Source organism: Pipistrellus hanaki (assembly GCF_964339955.1).
Source record: "Pipistrellus hanaki genome assembly, chromosome: 3".
NCBI classification, from domain to species: Eukaryota; Metazoa; Chordata; class Mammalia; order Chiroptera; family Vespertilionidae; genus Pipistrellus; species Pipistrellus hanaki.
The window spans coordinates 79,048,848-79,070,266 of record NC_140505.1 but is presented as its reverse complement, the minus strand read 5'-3'; the positions used below and the strand labels follow the sequence as shown (position 1 = coordinate 79,070,266).

Below are 21,419 nucleotides of genomic sequence, written 5' to 3'. Positions count from 1 at the left end.
AGTAGGGTCCCTAGGCCTAGCCTACAATCAGGGTCATCTTTCTGCCTGCTGGCCAGCTCCCCGTCCTGCCCTGCCACCACCCACCGGTTCCCCATGGTTCCCTGTTTGCCATGCTGCGATCAGAGGAAGGACTGAGAGGTGGTCAATGCACCTCATAGCATCTGGTCCAGTGGTCATTCTGGTCACTGCCCTTTTATTATATAGGACTAGTGGCCTGGTGCATGGGGGTGAGGGGTCCCCTCAGCCCAGCCTGTACCCTCTCCAATTGGGGACCCCTTGGGGGATGTCTGACTGGTGGTTGAACATCCCTCTCACAATCTGGGACCACTGGCTCCTAACCTCTTACCTGCCTGTCTGCCTGATCACCCCTAAATGTCTCTGCCTGCCTGATCGCCCCTAACTGTCTCTGCCTGCCTGCCTGCCTGATCACCCCTAAGTGCCCTCCCCTGCCAGCCTGATTTCACCCCCAAATGCCCTCCCTTGCTGGCCTGATTGCACCCAACTGTCCTCCCCTGCCAGCCTGATCATCCCTAACTGCTTCTGCCTGCCTGATCACCCCTAACATCTTCTGCCTCAGCCCCCCACCACCATGGCTTTGTCCAGAAGGAAGTTGGACATCCAGAAGATGGTTGGTTGATCAGGTCCAATTAGCATACTATCCTTTTAGTAGTATAGATATATTATATAGGACAGGATTGCTTAAATAGGGGGGAACGGGGAGAAAGAAAGCCTTTTTCAGCAGGAGGAGATGCTCTTGGCAGACAAAAATACATAATCCCTATATCTGGACTGATAGCCAGCCATATGCACTATACTGCCAAACCAATCATTAAAAAATTGAACTGCTTTCTTACACCTTACACCAAATAGCTGTTGCCTTAAAAACCCCTCCTCAGCCCCCACCTTAGGTTCTGCCTTCGCAGATCACCCAGATTAGGTTCTGATTGGTCGGTTTCTATGCCAGTCAGCGTCAAAAGCTCAGCCTCCTAGGCAACCATTTGGCTCCTTGCACTTCACCCAGATTTGTTGGTTTCTATGCCAGTCAGTGTCTCCAGGCCTATCAATGGGACTGTTTGAGAGGCAGGGCAGATTAGCAGCCCCAGCAGAGGCCCAAGAGAAAGAGAGGTGCGGCTGCTGGCCAGGCCCAGAGTGAGAGAGAGAGGCAAGTGCTGATCAACAGGCTTCCACAGAGGCTACGGATAAGACTCTACTTCTCTCTACCTGTGCCTCTCTTGGAGACTGATCTGCAGTCCCCTCAGCAGTCCCCTGCAGCAGCGACAGTCAGTCAAGCCTTCAGTCGTTTTGGATGTTACAGACCCTGGGTTTTTATATATTAGGATTCTTTCTCTTTTGTCTTTTATATATTAGGATTCTTTCTTTCTTTTCTTTCATATTCTCCTTTTTGGTTTCTTTTTTTCTTTCATCTCTAATTCTTTTGCTCTTTTGTCTTTTAGTATTCTTTTTATTATTATTATTTGTGGTTGTTTTTGGTGGTGATGGTTTGTGTTTGTTTTCACATTGTTTTCAGTTTGGTCTTGTTTTGTCTGGTTTTGTTTGGTCAGCACTTGTATGACAGTTGTCATGATGGGGTCAGTGTTGAGTCTCACAGTCAGCCAGCCTGAGGGCTGAGCCCACCCACAAATGTCAATAGCAATCAAGACCAAAATACAATAGGATGGCCCACATAACCCATACAAGGGACATTTCATGAGTACCCATCTCAGAAGATTAAAGAGTTTACACAACTGGGCTCCACAAGACACCCACTACAGAAGGCCACCACACCAACACTGGGAGTTATAGCAGTCCTATCCAATACACAGAAATGGGGAGACAACGAAACATGACACAAATGAAAGCACAGGAGGAATCACCAGAAAAAGAGCTAAAGGAAATAGAGGCAAACAATTTATCCGAAACAGAGTTCAAATTAATGGTTTAAAGAATGCCTAATAGCATGAAAAGGGACATAGAAACTATGAAAAACAACCAATCAGAAATGAAGAATGGAACAGCTGAGATAAAGAATACACTGGAAGGAATAAATAATAAGTTAGAGGAAGCTGAAGATTGAATCAGCAAATTAGAGAACTGTAAAAAAAAAAAAATCATTCAGAGCAGCAGAGAAAAAATAATTTAAAAGTACAAGGATAATTTAAGGGAGCATTGAGACAGCATGAAACATAACAACATCTGCATTATAGGAGTAACAGAAGGAGAATAAGTGAGCAAAGGATCAAGAACCTATTTGAAGAAATAATGACAGAAAACTTTCCTAACTGGTGAAGGAAAAAGTCATACAGGTTCAGGAAGCACAGAGAGTCCCAATTAAGATGAACCAAGACATATCATAATAAAAATGGCACATGTTGAAGACCAAGAGAATCTTGAGGATAGCAAGAAAGAGCAATTAGTTACCTAAAAGGCAGTTCCCATTAGACTGTCAGCTGATTTTTTCAACAGTCACTACAGACCAAAGGGAATGGCATGAAGTATTCAAAGTAATGAAAAGCAAGGATCCAAAACCAAGATCACTTTATTCAGCAAGGCTATCATTCAAAATTGAAGGTGAAATAAAGAACTTCACAGACAGAAAAATGCTAAAGGAGTTTATTATCACCAAATCAGCATTGCAAGAAATATTAAAGGGACTGCTATAAGAAGAAGAAATTAAAAGAGAGAGGAACAGAGGCATAGAGAATAAAAATGGCAATAAATAAGTACCTATCCTATATAATAAAAGGCTAATATGCAAATTGTCCCCTCGGGAGTTCAACCGACCAGGAGTATGACATGTGCTGACCACCAGGGGGTGGTGTGGAACAAAGGAAGGCCCCAGCTGGCAGCTGGCAGCCAGGGGAGTGAAGGCCCCAGCCAACAGCTAGAAGGCCCTGGTGGGCCCTGATCACCAGCCAGGCCTAGGGACCCTACCCATGCACAAATTTCATGTACCTGGCCTCTAGTCAATATTAATGTTAAATGTAAATTGATTTAATGTTTTAATAAAAAAATATAGGGCAGCTAAATGGATAAGAAAACATGATATATCCCACCTCAGAACAAAAACTCCCACAGGATAAAAATGAAAGGATAGAAAAAATTTCACTGCAAATAGAAATGGAAAAAAAAAAAAGCTAGGGTAGCAACACTTATATATGACAAAATAGACTTTAAAACAAAGGCCATAAATGAGACAAAGAAGGTCACTACAGGATAATTAGTGATGTTGAGCATTTTTTCATATGTCCCTTGGCCATTTGTATATCCTCTTTGGAGAAGTGTCTATTCAGGTCCTCTGCCCATTTTACTGACATTTGACCTAGTGATTCCAATAATATCCTAAGAAGCCAGAAACACCAATCTGAAAGAATATATGCACCCATATGTTCATAGCAGCATTATTTACAATAGCTAAGATCTGGACACAGCCAAAGTGCCCATCAACAGATAAATGGATTTTAAAACTGCGTACATTTACACAATGGAATACTATGCAGCTATAAAAAAGAAGGCTCTCTTACCCTTTAAGACAACATTGAGGGAACTGGAGAGTACTCTGCTAAACAAAATAATCCAGTCAGATAAAGTAAAATATCACATGCTCTCACTATATGTGGAATCTAATGAACAAAATAAACTAATGAACATGCATCTGTTGCTAATGCATGTAACAGACTGGCAGGTCTCAGAGCGGAGGAAGTTGGAGTGAATGGGAAGAGATTAACCAAAGAACATATATGTATAACCCATGGATACAGACAATAGTGTGGTGAAGGCCTGGGATGGGTAGGGGGTGGGTGCAAGGGGGCACGATCAGGGAATGGGGAACATTTGTAATATTGTCAACCATTTAAAAAAACAAACAACAACAACAAAAAAAACTAGCCCCAGCTGGTTCAGCTCAGTGGGTTATATATTTTGGTTTGGCCTGTGAACTGAAGAATCACAGGTTCAATTCTGGTCAAGGGCACATACCTTGATTGTAGGCTCTATCCCTGACCGACCCTGGGAGGGACACGTGCCAGAGGCAACTAGTTGATGTGCCTCTCTCACATCCATATTTCCCTTTGTGTGTCTCTCCCTTTCCCTTCCATTCTCTCTTAAAAAAAATCAATGGAAAAAAATAGCCTCGGGTGAGGATTAACAAAAAAAAAAAAAAAAAACACATAGCACATTATAAAAATTAAATCAGGACTTAGGAACACAGGGGAAATAGTGAGAAATAATAAGATGAAGGTAAAGTTAATAGGCCAAATGCATGCCGGAATGTGACACATCATTCATAGAATTGAAACACAAATGTATCACTTACCTTCACTACCAAGAGGGAAACATTACCACATTGTGTTTCATAAAACACTAGTTTTGGGAGATGCTCATAGCAATTACATCAGGGTGGGAGCATGTATCACACTAACTTGTTCAACACCTGCCTAAGCTCGCACATTCATTCTCTGCCTAGAAAAGTGACTGGCTCCTAACACCAGGCCCTTGACAAGTTGTGGTGCATACATATTTCTGTTGCCCAGAAAGCCAATCTCTGTTCCCCTTCCTTCTAGAGCTCCTTCTTAGCCTGCAGACAACTGGAGATTATTGTCCAGAGTGCAAAATTGGTTTGCCTTTCAGAGGTATTTGTGAGACATTTGGAGTGTGAAACTGTCTGGATTTTTGTTTTGTTTTATCTGTCTTTGCTGTTTGGTGGTGACAAGTAAGGTCATGGAAATGTGAGGGTTTTGGCATGAGCACAAAATATCAACTAGTGGATATTGACAAGCAGTTGTGGTTGGAGCAGCAGAAATAAAGGGTTGGCGGGCTGAATAGCTCTAGTGGTGGCTCATTGGTAGTGCCTCCAATTCTGTGGTCCATTCTGTGGTCATCTGGAAGTCATTTCCATAATCTTAGCCAAGCACCTGCTCTTGCAGTCCATAGTGATTTCTATAGGCGCTTAATTCCCTGTATTAAATATTCTTGCTTAAAACACCTAGAATAATTGCTGTTTTCTACACTTTTTTAAAATAAATCTTTATTGTTCATATTATTACAAATGTTCCTCATTTTCCCCTCCCCCTCCATTGCTCCCCTCCACCAGGTTCCCACCCCACCCTCTGCCCTTTCCCCACCCCCCATTGTCCTCATCCATAGGTGCACAGTTTATGTTCAGTCTCTTCCCACAGCCCCCTCTCCCCTTTTCTCTGAGAATGGTCAGTTCACTACCCTTCCATACCTCTGATTCTATTATATTCAACAGTTAATATTGTCCATCAGATTTTTTTTAATTCCCTTGGTTTTTAGATTCATTTGTTGATAGTTACTTATTTGTTGTTCATAGTTTTTATCTTTATTTTCTTTCTCTTCCGAAAGAACCCCCTTCAGCAATTCATATAATTCTGGTTTGGCGGTGATTAACTCTTTTAGCTTTTTTTTATTAGTGAAGCTCTTTATCTGGCCTTCGATTCTGAGTGATAGCTTTGCTGGATAGATTATTTTTGGCTGTAGGTTCTTGCTATTCATCACCTTGAATATTTCTTGCCATTCCCGTCTGGCATGCATGGTTTCTGTTGAGAAATCAGCTGACAATCGTATGGGTGCTCCTTTATAGGTAACTACCTTCTTTGCTCTTGGTGCTTTTAATATTCTCTCTTTGTCTTTTGCTCTTGGAATTTTAATTATGATTTGTCTTGGTGTGGTCTTCTTTGGATTCCTTTTGTTTGGAGTTCTGTGCGCTTCCTCAATTTGTAGGTTTAATTCTTTCACCAGGTGGGGGAAGTTTTCTGTCACTATTTTTTTCAGTATATTTTCGATATCTTGCTCTTTCTCATCTTCTAGGACCCCCATAATTCTGATGTTGGTTCGCTTGAAGTTGTCCCAGAGGTTTCTTACATTATCTTCAACTTTCTGGATTCTCTTGTCTTCTTACTCCTGCGGAGGAGTGTCTTCTGGACTTGATTCTTGCAATCTTCCATTCTGTTTTTAGGACTCTATATAATATTTTTATTTCAGACAATGTATTCTTTATTTCTTGTTGATCCCTTATTATTTCTAGTTGATCCCTTTTCATATCCTCATAGGTCTTATCGACCTTTTCTAGGAAATTCTTGAAAAACCTTATAAGCGTGATTTTGAACTCTATATCCAGTCGCTTCTTTTCCTCCATTTCTTTTGTTTGTGAACTGTTTCCTTGTCTCGGCATTTTCACAGCTTCCCTGAGATGGTAGGGTAGCTTTGTGTGCTAAGGTGTCCTATACGGTTCAGTGAGTCAGCCTCCCAGTTACCTGAGGTGGACAGTTTTGGCGTAGCCCTTTGTGGGCTGTGTGTGCAGTCTTGTTGTTAAGCCTTGCTTGTTTTTGGTATCACTGGGGAAAGTTGATCTCCAAGCCAATTGGCTATGAGGATCAGAAGTGTCTCAGCTAGGAGGGTTTCTGTATTGTGCTTGAATGGGGCGGAGTCTTGGGGTGGCACAGACAAGCTTTGTTGAATCCTGCACAATTGGTTGCAGGCACGCGCTCCTCTTTGGTATAGGTGCAGACAAGTTTTAGATTCCTGTCTGTCACTCCCTAGGAGAGTCCCATTCACTATGAACAAGAAAGCTAGCCACTGGAAGGGCTTCTGTGCTCCGCCTGGACGGGGCGAAGTCTCAGGTGGTGCAGACAAGCTTTAGTCAGCCCCTCCCTACGAGGGTCTGGTTTCTGAGTCCTGCAGTAATGGCCTCTGGCTTCACACACCTCCGAGAGATCTCTGCCTGCTGCCTGACAGTCTGGCTTCTCCCTGTCTGGGGCCATCTATCAGAGCAGTAGGGTGGTTCTGTTTTCCTTCTGAACAAGAAAGCTAGCTGCGCATTAGCTGTCTGCTCTCTCCGAGTGCAGGGAGTAAGCCAGCAGTGAACTCGACCCGCCCTCTCTGGGCTCCGCAAGCAAGCTAGCAGCAAAATCGGGCGGCAGCTTTTTCGCGCGCGCACAGTTCTCTGTACCTTCATAGTGCCTGAGGTTCAGCGTGCCTTCGCTCTCCTTCCCAGATGATAGAGCCTCCTTTCAGCCAGCCATCCGGATCTTCAGGGTGATGTTTCCCCTGTTTTCCAGTTCTAAATTCAAATTTGTTGTGGTAGGCTGCATTCTGGTGTCTGCCCTATGCCGCCATCTTGGTTTCTCCCCCTGTTTTCTACACTTTTATCCTAATTGAGATCTGACTACAATATTTGTTGAAAATTGAATAAGTGTAGCCAAGTAAGTTTGAGGGATATTAAATTAATACATCAAACGCTGTATAAGTCCCATAATAAAGAAACTAGATTAACTTGTTTATCTCAACTTTTCCCAACATATCTATCAGACCACTTGAACAAGTGGGGTGGTGTTCTAAATATTAGAATATTTTGATGCTATCATAAATATGAGAAAGTTTGTTTCTGGACTCTCAAGGCTATTTCATTCCTATACCGATACTATATTGCCTTAATTAATGTCGCTTTTTAAAAATTCTATTTTAATTGTTTATTGGTTACTGGTTTGTTTTTAATCTTAAAAATACCTGATGTTCCTCAAAACTATCCCACTTGTTCAAGTGGTCTGATAAATACGTTGGGAAAAGTTGAGATAAACAATATAAATTGTAAAATAAAATTTTGTCAAAGAAAGGCTTGATGGAAACCAAAATGCTCATCAGAGTTATTGGCTTATAATTCTCTTTCTTTTCAGTATCTTCATCTGGTTTTGGAATTAGGATAATGCTGGCCTCATGAAAAGAGCTTGGAATGTGCTCCTTCCTCTTGGATATTTTGGGAGTAGTTTGAGGAGTATAGGTATTAGTTCTTCTTTGAATATTTGACAAAACTCCCCTGGGAAGCTGTCTGGACCAAGGCTTTTGTTTGCTGGGAGGAGGTTTTTTTTTTGTTTTTGTTTTTTTAAATATCATTATTATTACTGCTTCAATTTCATCAGTTGTTATTGGCCTATTTGGGTCTTCTTATTCTCCCTAATTCAGTTTTTTTCTAGGAATTTATCCATTTTATCCAGGTTGTCCAGCTTGTTGGCATCTAGCTATTCATAGTATTTTCTTACAGTCTTGTATTTCTGTGGTGTCAATTGTTATTTCACCTCTTTATTTCTGATTTTGTTTATTTGGGTCCTCTCTCTTTGTTTCTTATGAGTCTGGCTAAAGGTTTCTCTATCTTGTTTATCTTTTCAAAGAGCTAGCTTTTGGTCCGTAGATCTTTTGGTTTGTTATTTTAGAGGTTTCCATGATCTTGCAGTACAAGCCATACTGAACTGGATTCATCTTTCATAATTAAGTGCCCTCAAAAGCCAGCTAAGATGCATTCGAAGCTGATTACATGGTTATTATAATCATGAGTGCAACTGGAGACTCACCAGAGCCAGGGAATTGTGTCTGCTGGGGAAATAAAACAAATCTCATGCTCTCATGCCACCCCCACTCTCCAAAAAACCCACCTCACTGCAATGGTAACAGAAAGAAACAGTTTTATTATTGAATAAGCATTAAGCCGGAATGTGATGTGCATCACAGGCAATCCACTAAGATTACAAAGACAGAAAGGAATCTCATCCCTTTCTATAGCCAGGCAGATATAACTGTTACCTAAATTCTCAAAATATACAATAACTAGTTCTCCAGTCAGAGGGTCTGATGGTGCCTGCCGTATGTCACACAGAGTTCATCCCAGAGTCACCTGGCAGCTGGGGCCCCTGTTCTCTCCTTGGCTTTAACCTAAAGAAAAACAAACTTCTCAGAGCCTCTCTGACAGGAGGCGGGCTGTCAGGTTCGGCTCCTCCTCCTGCAGAGACTGGGAAACAGGGACACTGGCTCCCTGGTCATTACTTTTCGAAGAGTTGGCTCCCAAGTCCTGGAGAGCCCTAAAAGTGGCAAAGGGATTATTCAGCTTTTGAAAAGATTTGCATACATTTCAAAGAGAGAAAATAACTCTTACAGATTTTTTTTTAAGTAAATGCTCTAAGAAAAGAGAGTGAGAAGAGTGTTATTTTCAACAGAAAGAATTAAACTATTTATTTATTTATTTTTATTGTTGACAATATTACAGAATTATAGATGTCCCCAGTTCTCCCCTCTTTGTTAAGCTCCACGCAGCCCCTGCCCGCTGCCCCCCCCCCTTCCCTCTGGCTTAGCCTCTTATTATTTGTTTTTTAATTTAAATTCTTTATTGATTAAGGTATTACAAAAGTCTCCTTTTTCTCCCATTGACCTCTCCTTGGCCACCCCCTCTCGCGCCCCCCCGCCCCCAAACACACACACACACACACACACACACACACACACCCTCACTTCCCCCTCCCTCCACCCTCTACCTCTCCACCCCCGTAGTCTGTTCCCATTGGTTATGCTCACATGCATGCATACAAGTCCTTTGGTTGATCTTTTACCCCCTCACCCCCACCTTCCTTCATAGGTTGGACCGTATGTTCAATGCTTCTATGACTCTGGTTCTATTTAAACCTCTTTTTTTTAAAAAATATGTTTTTATTGATTTTTTATAAGAGGAAGAGAGAGGGACAGAGAGCTAGAAACATCGATGTGGCCGCAGCCAATGTCATGCCCTTGACCAGAATTAAACCTGGGACCCCTCAGTCCGCAGGCCAATGCTCTATCCACTGAGCCAAACCGGTTTCAGCATAAGCCTCTTGCTTTTAATTTGTATTTGTGTTTACAGGCTCAAGAGGTGGCAGCAAAGGGGGCATCTCCGCCTCCTGCTCTCCCAGAACTCTCCCATCTTGATCCAGCCTCTGGGACAAGAGTCACAGAGTGAAGGACCCTGTCACTCCTGTTGATTTCCCAATGGCTGTGGGAAAGCCGGGCAGGGCTGCTGGAAGGGAGCGGCTCCCCAGCCGTGTGAGTGATGTTGGTTCTGAGGAGAGTGCAGGTCCCGTCCAGGGTGACCTGAGCACCCACCTGAGGCTGGGGTGGGGAACTGGAGGACAGAAGGCCAGGCCAGGGGCTGGCCCACCCACGTGCTGAGGATGGGGCCTGGTCTGCTTTCAAGAACACAGCTAACCCAACCCCAGCAGGAGGTGAGTGTAGAACTATGAGGATGAATAACTGAAAATCAAAACTCAGCAGGCTCTAAGCAAAACTATTTTCAACAGAAAATAGGAACTCCCCGTGGTCTTTGCTTTCGCCAAAAGATTGATTCTAACCGAGAGGGGGAGAAAAATATTCAAAACCATTGAGTCAGAAAAGCAGAAACTCAGCCTCAAATTCAAAGGAGTAAGTCAAAGAAAAGAAGAATCAAAATTGCAAAACGATATGGTGTTATGGTCATAATCCAGAGATAATTTATATTCATGATGCCTCCTTATATTTGAAGAGCTGAAGTGCTCTCCAAAGTAGAACAATTCTTACTCTACACAGTGTTTGCAAATTCTTACTCTACACAGTGAGAGCACCATTTGGAAAACAAGGCAGAAATCACTACTTGTTTTTTCCTAAGGTTCCCTGTGTTGTAGCTCTGAAATATACATACTAGTTTGTGTGTGCACATAAACGTGTATCTGAGCAGAAGAGCAGGACAGAAGCCATTTCATTGGGCCCCTACCTCCTACTCCCATGCTCCTAGAGCGCTGTGACCTCATGGGAACAAGGGCTGGAGCTGTCTTCAAGGACTGCCCTCCCGTTTGGTTGGCAGCAGGGAGGGGAGTGGAATTCCCAGTAGAAATGCTAGCTTTGCCTGGCCAGTGTGACTCAGCGGTTGAGTGTCGATCCAGGAACCAAGAGGTCGCTGGTTTGATTCCTGGTCAGGGCACATGCCAGGGTTGTGGGCTCCATCCCCAGTCTGGGGAGTGCAAGAGGCAGCTGATCAATGATGTTCATCTCATAGATGTTTTTCTCTCTAAAAATCAATAAAAATATTTTTTTTAAAAGGAAAGTACCAGCTTTGATCTTTAGCTCCCGGGAAGGCAAGCTCTCCTGTGGTCTTCAGGGAAGATTCTGGAAAAGGATGAGGTCCCACCCTCCCTCCAGATCCATCAGTGTCAGGTTGGAAGTAGAAATAAGGACAGGAGCCCTGGAGCAGGCAAGACCAGGCCCCGCCTGGCTAAGCAGAGCACCTTTGCCCTCTGGGCACTGGCCCTGGCCCCTGTACCTGTGCTCCCTGGCCCTCTCTCGGGGCTCAGCCTTTCCACGGGCCCCCACCAAACTCTGCCCACCTGTGCCAGCCCTTCGGCACTCAGTCCCCACTTAGCACCCCCCTCTGTATAAACTAAAAGGTAGTTCTGAGTGTGACTTGTTCTAGAAAGAGAAGGTATGACTTTTTTGTTTCGTTTTTACTACAGAAGATGCCTGAAGTATACGTTTGTGCTGCCATTTTTGGTCCTCAATCCAACGAGCCTCTTGGTGTTCTCATTTTTAAAATTTTATTCTAGACAGTTCAGAGGATCTGGGGACTCTGCCACAAGATCCAGTTCAATAGTTTATTCAGCTTTCATTATCCACCCAGGTTTTTAATGAGTAACTCTCAGTATCTCATATTGTTCCAGGCTTTGCAGAGAGCCCAAAGGATGTAAGAATGGCGCCTCGTCTTGGAATTTACACTGTATCTGGGGAGACCACATACTAACACGTGGAAGTGTCCCAGTTCAGGCATGGGTGTTCGGAGGGAGGATAAACATGGCTGCAGTGTGCAGGCAAAGCTTCCTGCAGAGGTGGGATCGGAAGGTCCTTTATTTATTTATTATTTTTAATAGCAATAATCACGCCTCAGATAAACCTCATTGGCTATGATACTGCCATGGGCAAAGCTGAAGGTCCTGTAATAGTGGATGGAATCTGACCAGGAAAACATCTGAAGCCTAAGGAACAGCAGAGGTTCCTTAAGTTTGTGTGAGCTGGAGGACGGCGCCTCTGTTAGGGTCCCTACGTAACTACAAGGACCTCCGGCTGACATGGAGCTTGATGGGCCAGAGCACGAAAGCAGGGGCATCAGAAGTCCCAGGATGGGGCCACGGAACCTTGCATCCTGTGGAGAGCAAACACCTCAGAAGCCAGTGAGGTGGAAGGCTGTCAGAGTTGCCCTTGGACTCTGAGGCTCTCAAACCTCACCTTCCACCCAGGGACTTGTATGTTTCACATTCCGGAACTCGCCACAGGTAATTCTACGTGACTGATTTGGTGTTCATTCTCCCCCAGCAGAAGATGGACCAGCAGGGAATGGTGACCAGCCCTACCTGGGCATGGGTCTTAGGATATTTTGCTTTGTTGTCCTTCTTTCCAAATCTTATCCAGGGCCACGATAGAAGGAGATTCTCTGGGGCTTATTTTAACTAAAGACTCCTGCCTTCAGGATGTGGGGCTGTTAAGCACTCTCAGAGCTACCTGCTGGCTCCCTTGTACACTCTGCCTCATCCAGCAAGAAGCACACACTTGGAGCCGGACAAGAGCCTGGTACACGCTGGTGTCAGCGAGGAGACTGGGCCAAAGCAGGAGACTGTCAAGAGATGGGAAGAAGGCCCATAGCAGGCTGGGGCTGCTGCGGTGATGGCATCTCCACTCAGATTGATGGTCAAGAGCATGCACATCAGTCAACAGACACCCGCTCACCGCCAGCTTATCTTCCTGCCTTGGGGACATTTTCCTCCGGACAGCGCTCAGCACGGCACCCTCCTGCCAGCGATCACAATTAATAGGCGGTCTGGCAACATGACAAATGGACCCTTTCCCATGATGGAGTCACAGAAATGTTGAGTAAACTGTCATAAAATAAATTTACTTGCTGGGACCGGTTTCGCTCAATGGATAGAGCATCAGCTTGGGGACTGAAGGGTCCTGGGTTTGATTCTGGTCAAGGGCATGTACCTTGGTTGCGGGCATATCCCCAGTGGGGGGTGTGCAGGAGGCAGCTGATCGATGACTCTCTCTCATTGATGTTTCTAACTCTCTATCTCTCTCCCTTCCTCTCTGTATAAAATCAATAAAATATATTTAAAAAAATAAATGAATAAAATAAAATAAAATAAATTTACTTAATGTATGCTGTCCCTGCACAAAAGAAAGGGAGTCCTCGATGGCAGAAAGAGAAAAACAACAGCCAGAGCCCGTAGAGGAGCCAAATTTAGGTTCTTGGGCCTGAGCTGATTTAATAACACCCGAACGGAATGGGAGCTGTGGCCTTGGCCTCCTTGGAGGAGAGAAGCTTTTAATCTGAGTTCCGCAGAAAAAGCAAAAGCATCAGAGAAATGCCCCTTCCGGAGAAGGGGATTCGAAAACACCTCCCACCAGCTCAGGGGAGTCTGAGGAGGCAACAGAGAAAGATCACCTGTCAGAAATGGAATTCCTAAGGCCTGTGCCCTGAGAGTGCAGAGTCCAGGTTTATACTACCTGTGAGGCCCATAACTCCCAAGCAGAGAAATTAACATAATATCCTCGTAGGTAATGCGTAACCACTCTGTGTAGAAACACTGTCACAGCCCAGAGCACACGGGAGCCACACAGGGAAAGCAAATCCTACTGCGGATGAGCTCACAATGAAAAGTGACAACTCATGTGAGGAAATGAGCCTCGGGAGTGGGAACCAGCAGGTGCAGCTGGCTCCTCAAGAACTGCAGGCAGTGGAACCGTCTGAAAGAAGCCATGCACATAGTCATACCCAAAATTCCAAAAGCGGAACCTGGTAGTGCTGATCCTTGTTCTAATCCCAACCTGTTCTTCCTGCGTCCACCTTTTTACATCATTCCAACCCTTCCTGCCATGTAGACCCAAATTCTTGAGCTGTCTTCAAATTCTTCCTCTCTCAGCTGCTCCCCTTAAAAATGGTTCTCAGTGTTCTCATCCCCCTTCTTCTCCTCTCCTCAGTTACTGTGATGGCCATTGGATGATCTCCCTGCCTTCCCATCCCCATTGTTCCCTCCTCTCTTTAATCCACCCCTACACTGCCACTAAATTATCTTCCTAAATGCCTAGTTCAATGATTTTACTTGCCAAAGCCAAATTCTTTTTTTAATAAAAAAATTTAATATATTGTTATTGATTTCATAGAGGGAGAGGAAGAGAGAGATGGAAGACATCAGTGATGAGAGAGAATCATTGATTGGCTGCCTCCTGTATGCCCCCTACTGGGGATCGAGCCCGCAACCCAGGCATGTGCCCTTAATTGGAATTGAACCTGGGACTCTTCAATCCATAGGCTGACACTCTATCCACTGAGCCAAGACGGGTAGGGCCAAATTCTTTTTTAAAAAAATATATATTTTTATTGACTTTAGAGAGGAAGGGAGAGGGAGAGATTGAAACATTAATGAGTGAGAATCATTGATTGGCTGTCTCCTGCATGCCCCTTACTGGGGATTGAGTCCACACCCTAAGCATGTGCCCTTGACTGGAATTGAACCTGGGACCCTTCAGTCTGCAGGCCGACGCTCTATCCACTGAGCCAAACTGGCTAGGGCCAAAGCCAAATTATCCTATGTAATAAAAGCCTAATATGCTAAGTGTCTAGTCATCCAGTTGGCCGTTCAACCAATCAAAGCATAATATGTTAATGATATGCTAAGGCCACTCAACTGCTTGCTATAATGTGCACTGGCCACCAGGGGGCAGATGCTCTAACCAGTAGGGTAGCTTGCTGCTGGAGTCCAGCCAGGGAGCCCTCCGATGGTCCCTTCCCAGCTGGCCAACCTCCCATGTCCCTCCTCAGTCCTGTTCCTGCACCAGTGGGGTCCCTTGGCCTGGCTTGCACCCTCTCACAATCCAGGACCCCTCAGGGAATGTCAGAGAGCCGGTTTCAGCCCGATCCCGCAGGACAGGCCAAGGGACACCACTGGTGCATGAATTTGTGCACCGGGCCTCTAGTTGATTATGAAATTCCATACCTTCCCCAACTTGGAATTAAACATTTTTTCCTGTTTTGTTCCCTGTTATAATATAATCACTCCCACCTGCTGTTTCAGCCATTCTGGCTTACTTATCCTTCCTACCCTTCCCCTCATGCTTCCCTGCAGTCTCCTCCTTCTGACTAGATTCTCCCCTCATCACATCTGCTGACTGAAAGTGAACCTTAGCTTAAACCTTTAGAAGCATGGTGTGAAAGAATGAAGGCATCATTACAGCTGGACACATCTGGTTTCATGTCCCAGGTGTGTCGCTTAACAGCTCGAGAAAGCCACAAGCTCCCTGACCCTAATTCTAACCATGAAAGACGGGAATGATACCTGCTTGGCAGAGTTGGGAGTGTCAGAGATCATCTTCAGAAAGCGCTGCACAGAGCCTGGCCCCAGTAAGTCCTCAGTAAACAGTTGTGAATTGAGTCTCTATCTTCACAGGTTTATGGAAGCTAATGTCTTCACTGCTTCCCCAGCCAGAGCTCCAGCAGGCCCGAGGCCTTGTCCTATTTGTCTTTTCATCTTTGCTCTTTCCTGTGACTAGCACAGGAAACCTTGAAACATGTCAATTGACAACTAGTGAACGAATGAGGTCTGATATTAGACGGGGATGTTTTGGGTAGAGGGCCCTGGCAGGTGTCAGATTGGGCTCCAGTCTATACTGCGTCACTCCAGAGAGGGTAGAACCACCACCAGGAGCCACAAAGAGGCTGATGCTAGCCAGGGCAGGAAGGAATCGCCAACATTTAGAGCTGTTTAATGAGAGCAGGTGCCAAATGTAAGTTGCGTGTCATAAAAAAAACAAAAAACCCTCATATTATAAGAAGTATTTGCTAGTAATAATGAGAGAGGTTCATTGCTGTCATACTGATCTTCAAAATACATACCTCCCACCTAGAAGGCTTGGCTCATAGCTAAATCTCAGGGGGGTTTTTTGTTTTTGTTTTTGTTTTTGTTTTGTTTTTTTGGCACAAATTTAAGGCTCTACAAGGAGAAGAAAAAAAAGAAGGAAAAGCATGAAGGGTTTAGAAAAAGACCAGCACAGGGTGGCAGAAGGGCAGAGAAAAGTGAGTCAGGGTCGGAGAAGAGGGTCCTGCTGGGAAGGCTGGAAGCCCCTTGCCTGGGCTGAGCACCAGGCCCTTCTAAACCCGAGATTCAGCTCGCCTGCTCGCTTCTGCTCCCGCTGGCTGATGAGAGCGATCATGGCACACACTCAGCAACACCAGGGAAATCACTCATAAGATCTTGATCATGTCTAGATGGTATTATGATTTGATTTTGAACCTCCTTTTCCCCCATGAATTTAGGTCTCAATTACTATGCTCTATTATTACAATTATTGTTGCTCTGTTATCACAATTGCTCAGTTCACACTTGGTAATGAGTTTTTTAGAAATATGATTTATTGATTTTTTTTTTATTTGAGAGGGAGAGAAAGAGAAAGAGAGAGCCCTCACTTGCTTCCATCACAGACTCTGGCTGGAGACTGAACCCTCAGCCTGGCATGTGCCCTGAGCAGGAGTCGAACTGGCAACCTTTTGGTGCATAGGACAATGTTCAGCCAACTGAGCCACACTGTCTAGGGTGGAAATGAGTTATTAAATGAAGTGTATTAAGGTATTATTTTTTTTTCTTTAGAGTATCATTATTTATTTATTTATTTAATAATATATTTTATTGAGTTTTTATAGAGAGGAAAAGAGAGGGATAGAAAGCTAGAAACATCGATGAGAGAGAAACATCGATCAGCTGCCTCTTGCACACCCCCTACTGGGAATGTGCCCTTGACAGGAACCGAACCCGGGACCTTTCAGTCCGCAGGCCGACGCTCTACCATTGAGCCAAACCAGTCTTGGCTAGAGTATCATTATTTAAAAACAGTTGATTTTCAACAGTGACACCAAGTCCCAACGGGAAAAAAAATCCTGTGCAAGCATAGAAGGATTTCTTATTTGATAAACAGAGCTTATAATTCTCCGGGACAAGCTGGTTCTCCCACGAGCAAAGATCAGCTGCTCTGAGTCCGGACTCCGTGCTCTGCCCTCGCTGCCCTGCGGAGCTCACCAGGAGACACAGCGGCCCGGGGCCGGAGGAGGCCCCCCAGGCTCTGCAGGGCCTGCGGCAGCCCCTCCCCGGTGAGGGCGCTGCAGGCCCGCAGCTCCCAGCAGCGGCCCTGGAACCGCTCCAGGCCCAGCTGGTCTCTGATCTGCAACAGCGGCAGGGCCCCGGGCGCCTCCTGCTTGTTGGCCAGCACCAGGAAGGGGACGCTGGCCATGCCGGGGCTGGCCAGCACCTCCTTGAGCTCAGCCCCGGCCTCGGGCAGGCGGGCCTCGTCCGTGCTGTCCAGCACGTACACCAGGACGTCCGCGCCTTCCAGGTAGTGTTTCCAGCTGGCCCTGAGCTCCGCCTGCCCCCCGATGTCCCAGAGAGTCAGAGGCACGTGCCCCGGGGCCTCCAGGGGCTCCACGTTGAAGCCGATGGTGGGCAGGGTCTCCACCAGCTGGTAGCCCTTCAGTTTGTACAGGAGCGTGGTCTTGCCTGCGGAGTCCAGGCCCATCATCACCGCCCGGGCTCCCGCCTTGTGGCCTCGGGAGTTCACGGAGCCCATGGTGGCCCCTGGCGAGTCCTGGGGGAGAGGGCAGGGGCACACATCAGCCTTTCTTTTCTGAGGGAACACACAGACCCCTGCAGGCCCACGGAAGAGGAGCTTCCACTTCAAAAATAGGAAGTGCCCTGGCAGTTTCAAGCACAGGCCTGGGCTCTGAGGGCCAGGAAGTGGGGGTGTGAGTCAGCCTCCGCTGGCCCCTCGCTGGGCAGCCTCCTTCAGAGAAGAGCTCGGGGCCCTGGGAGACACGGAATGCGGGCTCCTGGCTCCCGATCCCTGGGAGTTGAAGCCAGGAGGCAAAACAAGTTCCAGTCAGGCAAACCCAGGTCGGTAGAAACGACGCCAGGTGCCTGCACGTCTTGCTAAGTCTGTGCTGCCAGCCTCGGTTTCCCTCCTGGCAAGCCGAAGCCCCGGAGGGGAAACGGCCTTGGGCTCAGGGCCCCGAGTGAGGGGCAGCGGCTCCTGCCACTCCGCCGCCTTTGGAACGCCCGCAGGCCGGCAGCGTGTCCTGGACTCAGGCGCTATTTATAAACACGGTGGCTGGGGACACACTGACCAGCCAGGGCAGAGCGGTCCCCTCCACTGTCTTACCAAGGTAAATTCCCTCTCCCGTTTTCCAAAAATCAAAAATTTTAAGACTAAGACCTGATCCCAGTTCAGTCAGGGGACACCTTGGCTGGGACAGTGACGGGACATCTCCCCCGAGGCGTGTATTTCAGCTGCCCCTGGAGGAAGATAAGACAGCCCTGCGCATCCCTCGTGCCGCGGAGAAGAGTAAACATTGTGGTTACCTCGGTGCCTGAGCCAGGGCCGCAGCTCCTCCGCAGCGCAGCGTCTTCTCCCCGCAGCCGCTGTCAGTGATGTCCCAAGAGCAGCGAGGGGGGTTGCTGCTTCTCCTTTTTCTGCTTCCTTCCCCCAGGGGGCTTCCCCGCCCTGGGGCTCCCGGAAGCTCTCCCGCTGGGGATGTGCCGCAAACACACCCCCGGCTCCTCAGCCCTATCAGAGCGGGGTCCAGCACCGCCTCCCTGTGGTGGCAGCTTGGCCTCCTTGCAGAAGGAAGGGGCCACGGTCACAGCTGTGCCCAAGTCCAGCCTCTTTCTTTTGCTCTTCCTCTCACAATCCTGTGACCTCCTCCGTGGAGAAATCTGAGACCAGAGTTTTTCCTTCAGCCGGGCTAGCCCAGCTCAGTGATGGAGCGTCGACCTGTGAACTAGGAGGTCACGATTCTCTTCCCGCTCAGTCACATGCCTGGTTTGTGGGCTCCATTCCCAGTGTGGGGCTGTAGGAGGCAGCTGATCATTTAACAAAGGAAGCAACTGGGGAAAGCCAGAAACAGAGTGTGCTGTGCACAGCACTGTGTTCTACTGTTCCTGATGTTATTGTTCTGTTCTGAGTGCCTGGTAGCAGGCTGCAGTCCTTTTGCAAGGGCCAGGATGTGTGATGAGAGAAGGGAGAATGGGGGTGGAATTATTGTCAAATAAAAGCCATAGTTGGAGAGTAGATGAAGCCCTAAAAACAGATTTTATTCAAGACTGTTGCCATAGGGGGACCTCACATGGAACTGGGCTCAATTTTGAGTACAACATGGGCAAGTGGGGATTTAGCGCCAAGGAGCAGGATGGGGTCAGCGGATGCAAAATTACTAAGAGGAAATATCAGGGATAATGGGGGTTGTTTGTTTGTTGGTTTGTTTTTGCTAAACTGAATAACAGGATTCTTGCTGAAGGCAGGCCAGGGTGCTCAGACATCACCTGGGAAATGGTGGGGGAAGAGGAACCTGATCAGGTATAGAGGATGGTCAGATATCAAGGATTATATAGTCTGGTTAAACTGGCCTAGCAGGGTTCTAGCAAAACGGGATTTTATAAGGAAGTGCACAGATGGACCTAAGAGAAGGTTCAGGAGCCTGACTAAAGTTTGGTTAAGCCGAGAAGCTCTGTCGTTATCCCAGGAAAGCCTCAAAGCAAAAAGCACTGTCTGGAGGAGGGCTTGTCCTGCCCTGGGCCCCGGTGGGACTCAGTCCCACCCAGGCCTCACTGGTAAGTCAGTGGGAATCCTGCCAGGAAGTGACTGACAGGAGGGTCGGGGTTGGCAGAGGGGAAGGATGCAGCAGGCTAAGGATGAAGTGTGCTTGGAGCCTGGGAAGCCAGAGGGTTCTGCCCTGACGCTCCCCCCATGTCTGAGCCCAGGGCGGGAGGGGAGGCAGGCAGAGACTGAAGAAGCCGTTGACTTGAGGGGCTCAGAGGCACCAGACCAGGCTGTTTGGGTGCTGAGTGACCCCCAGTGACACAGTTAAGGAAGGAACATTCCCTCACCCTCCTGCCCCAAGGATTCCAGGGGTGCCCGGGGGCACATGGGCAGCAGACAGGGCTCTGACCCCACGGCTCTAAGGCCTGCCCTCCGGGGCCGAGGCCGGCCTTCAGCGGGAGGGCCTGTGAGGCCGCTCAGGCTCTCCGGGACGCGGAGGAGCCTCTCCTGAGGGCGAAGGCCTGTATTCGCTGGAGAAAGCGGGAGCCAGGAAAGCAGCAGTCGCTTTGAATAGGACCCAAAGGCCACTGTGGCCCGAACACCCTGTCCCTTTCTTTACCGAGTTTCTCTGAACCTCAGTTCCTTTTTCAGTGAAGTGGAGATGATGATATTCATAATAGCACCCAACTTGGAGGGTTATTGGGAGGGTTAAGTAAATTAAGACACATCAAATACTTAGCCCTAATCCAGGCACCTAGTCCCAGGTCACTAGGACTAGGTGCCTCTCCCTCCATCTCCCCCTCCCCCTCCCTTTCCCCCCTCCCTCTCCCCCTCCCCCTCCCCCTCCCCCTCCCCCTTCCCCCTTCCCCTCCACCTCCCCCTCCCCCTCTCCCTCTCCCTCTCTCTCTCTCTCTCTCCTTCTCCGCCCTCCCCCTCTTTCTCCTTCTCCTTCTCCTTCTCCTCCTCCTCCTTCTTATCCTCCTCCCCTTCCTCCTCCCCTTCCTCCCCTTCTCTTTCTCTCTCTCCCTTTGTCCCTCCCTCTCTCTAAAATCAATGAACATATCCTCGGGTGAGGATTAAAAAGAAAAAAAGTAGAGTTGTGTTTGGTAAGGGACACAACACCTTTGTAAACCTGTGCCTGCAGCTACTGGAAGAGGAGCCCTGCTAAACCCACTGGCACAGGAGAGACCAGGGTCCCGGACCCCATCTCTACCGCCTCCAGGAAATGAGGCTCCGCCCGAGGGCCCTGCGCAGAGCCCGCTGGTTCAGACTGTGGGCTTATAAATATACTTTTGCCAGTTCTCATACAGGTAGTCGGGTCTGGAGGATCAAGACATGCTCATTTCACTCACAAAAACACACACCACACACTTTATTAGCCAGAATGCAACGTCTCACATTTCCAAGGAGACCCGTTTAGGCGTTGTGTGCAGCACCGGAGCCGGCAGCAGGGAAGCAGCGCCACGCGGCGAGCACACAGGACGCGGAGCAAAACCACACGGAAAACACGTGTTCCCTTTGGAAACAGTGAGAGTTGGTGGTTTTGAAGGACTGTTTATCATGGAACAAAGCCTGGTGGTCGCTTTCTTTTCTCCTTTCTGCAGACAGGTCCGAGGGCGGAGAGGGCCGGGGTCCGAGGGCGGAGAGGGCCGGGGTCCGAGGGCGGAGAGGGCCGGGGTCCGAGGGCGGAGAGGGCCGGGGTCCGAGGGCGGAGAGGGCCGGGGTCCGAGGGCGGAGAGGGCCGGGGTCCGAGGGCGGAGAGGGCCGGGGTCCGAGGGCGGAGAGGGCCGGGGTCCGAGCTGTGTCCCGGAAAGTGCCAGCGAAATGCGGACGCGGTCCTCCCTCCCAGCCCGCTTCGTCTGGGCTCCGCGTCCCCTGCCTTTCTCCTAGTCGTTCTGTGGCCTCATCTCTAGTCTCAGTTCCTCAACTTGCAATACTCAAGTTGTTAACTTATTTCCAACGACTGTGTCTGTTAATAATCAGATGTTATTTAAATTTCAGATGATCCC

The 21,419-nt window shown here is 47.5% G+C and overlaps 1 protein-coding gene across 2 annotated transcripts in view; it reads right to left on the bottom strand.

Annotated features, from left to right (window-relative positions):
• The window catches only part of ARL11 (ARF like GTPase 11), a 139,449-nt gene extending 121,085 nt beyond the window's left edge, over nt 1–18,364 (bottom strand). The window contains exons 1-3 of one of the 2 annotated variants that reach the window (XM_084879497.1): nt 18,293–18,364; nt 18,234–18,260; nt 15,832–17,463 (exon numbers count right to left, since the gene is read on the bottom strand). In XM_084879497.1, coding sequence (XP_084735623.1) covers nt 16,846–17,445 — 600 coding nt within the window. In that variant the 5' untranslated portion in view covers nt 17,446–17,463; nt 18,234–18,260; nt 18,293–18,364 and the 3' untranslated portion in view covers nt 15,832–16,845. Of the gene's footprint in view, nt 1–15,831; nt 17,464–18,233 lie in introns of those variants that run through there. The other variant, XR_014794646.1, reaches the window with a different exon arrangement.
• Nucleotides 18,365–21,419: the final 3,055 nt, after the last annotated feature.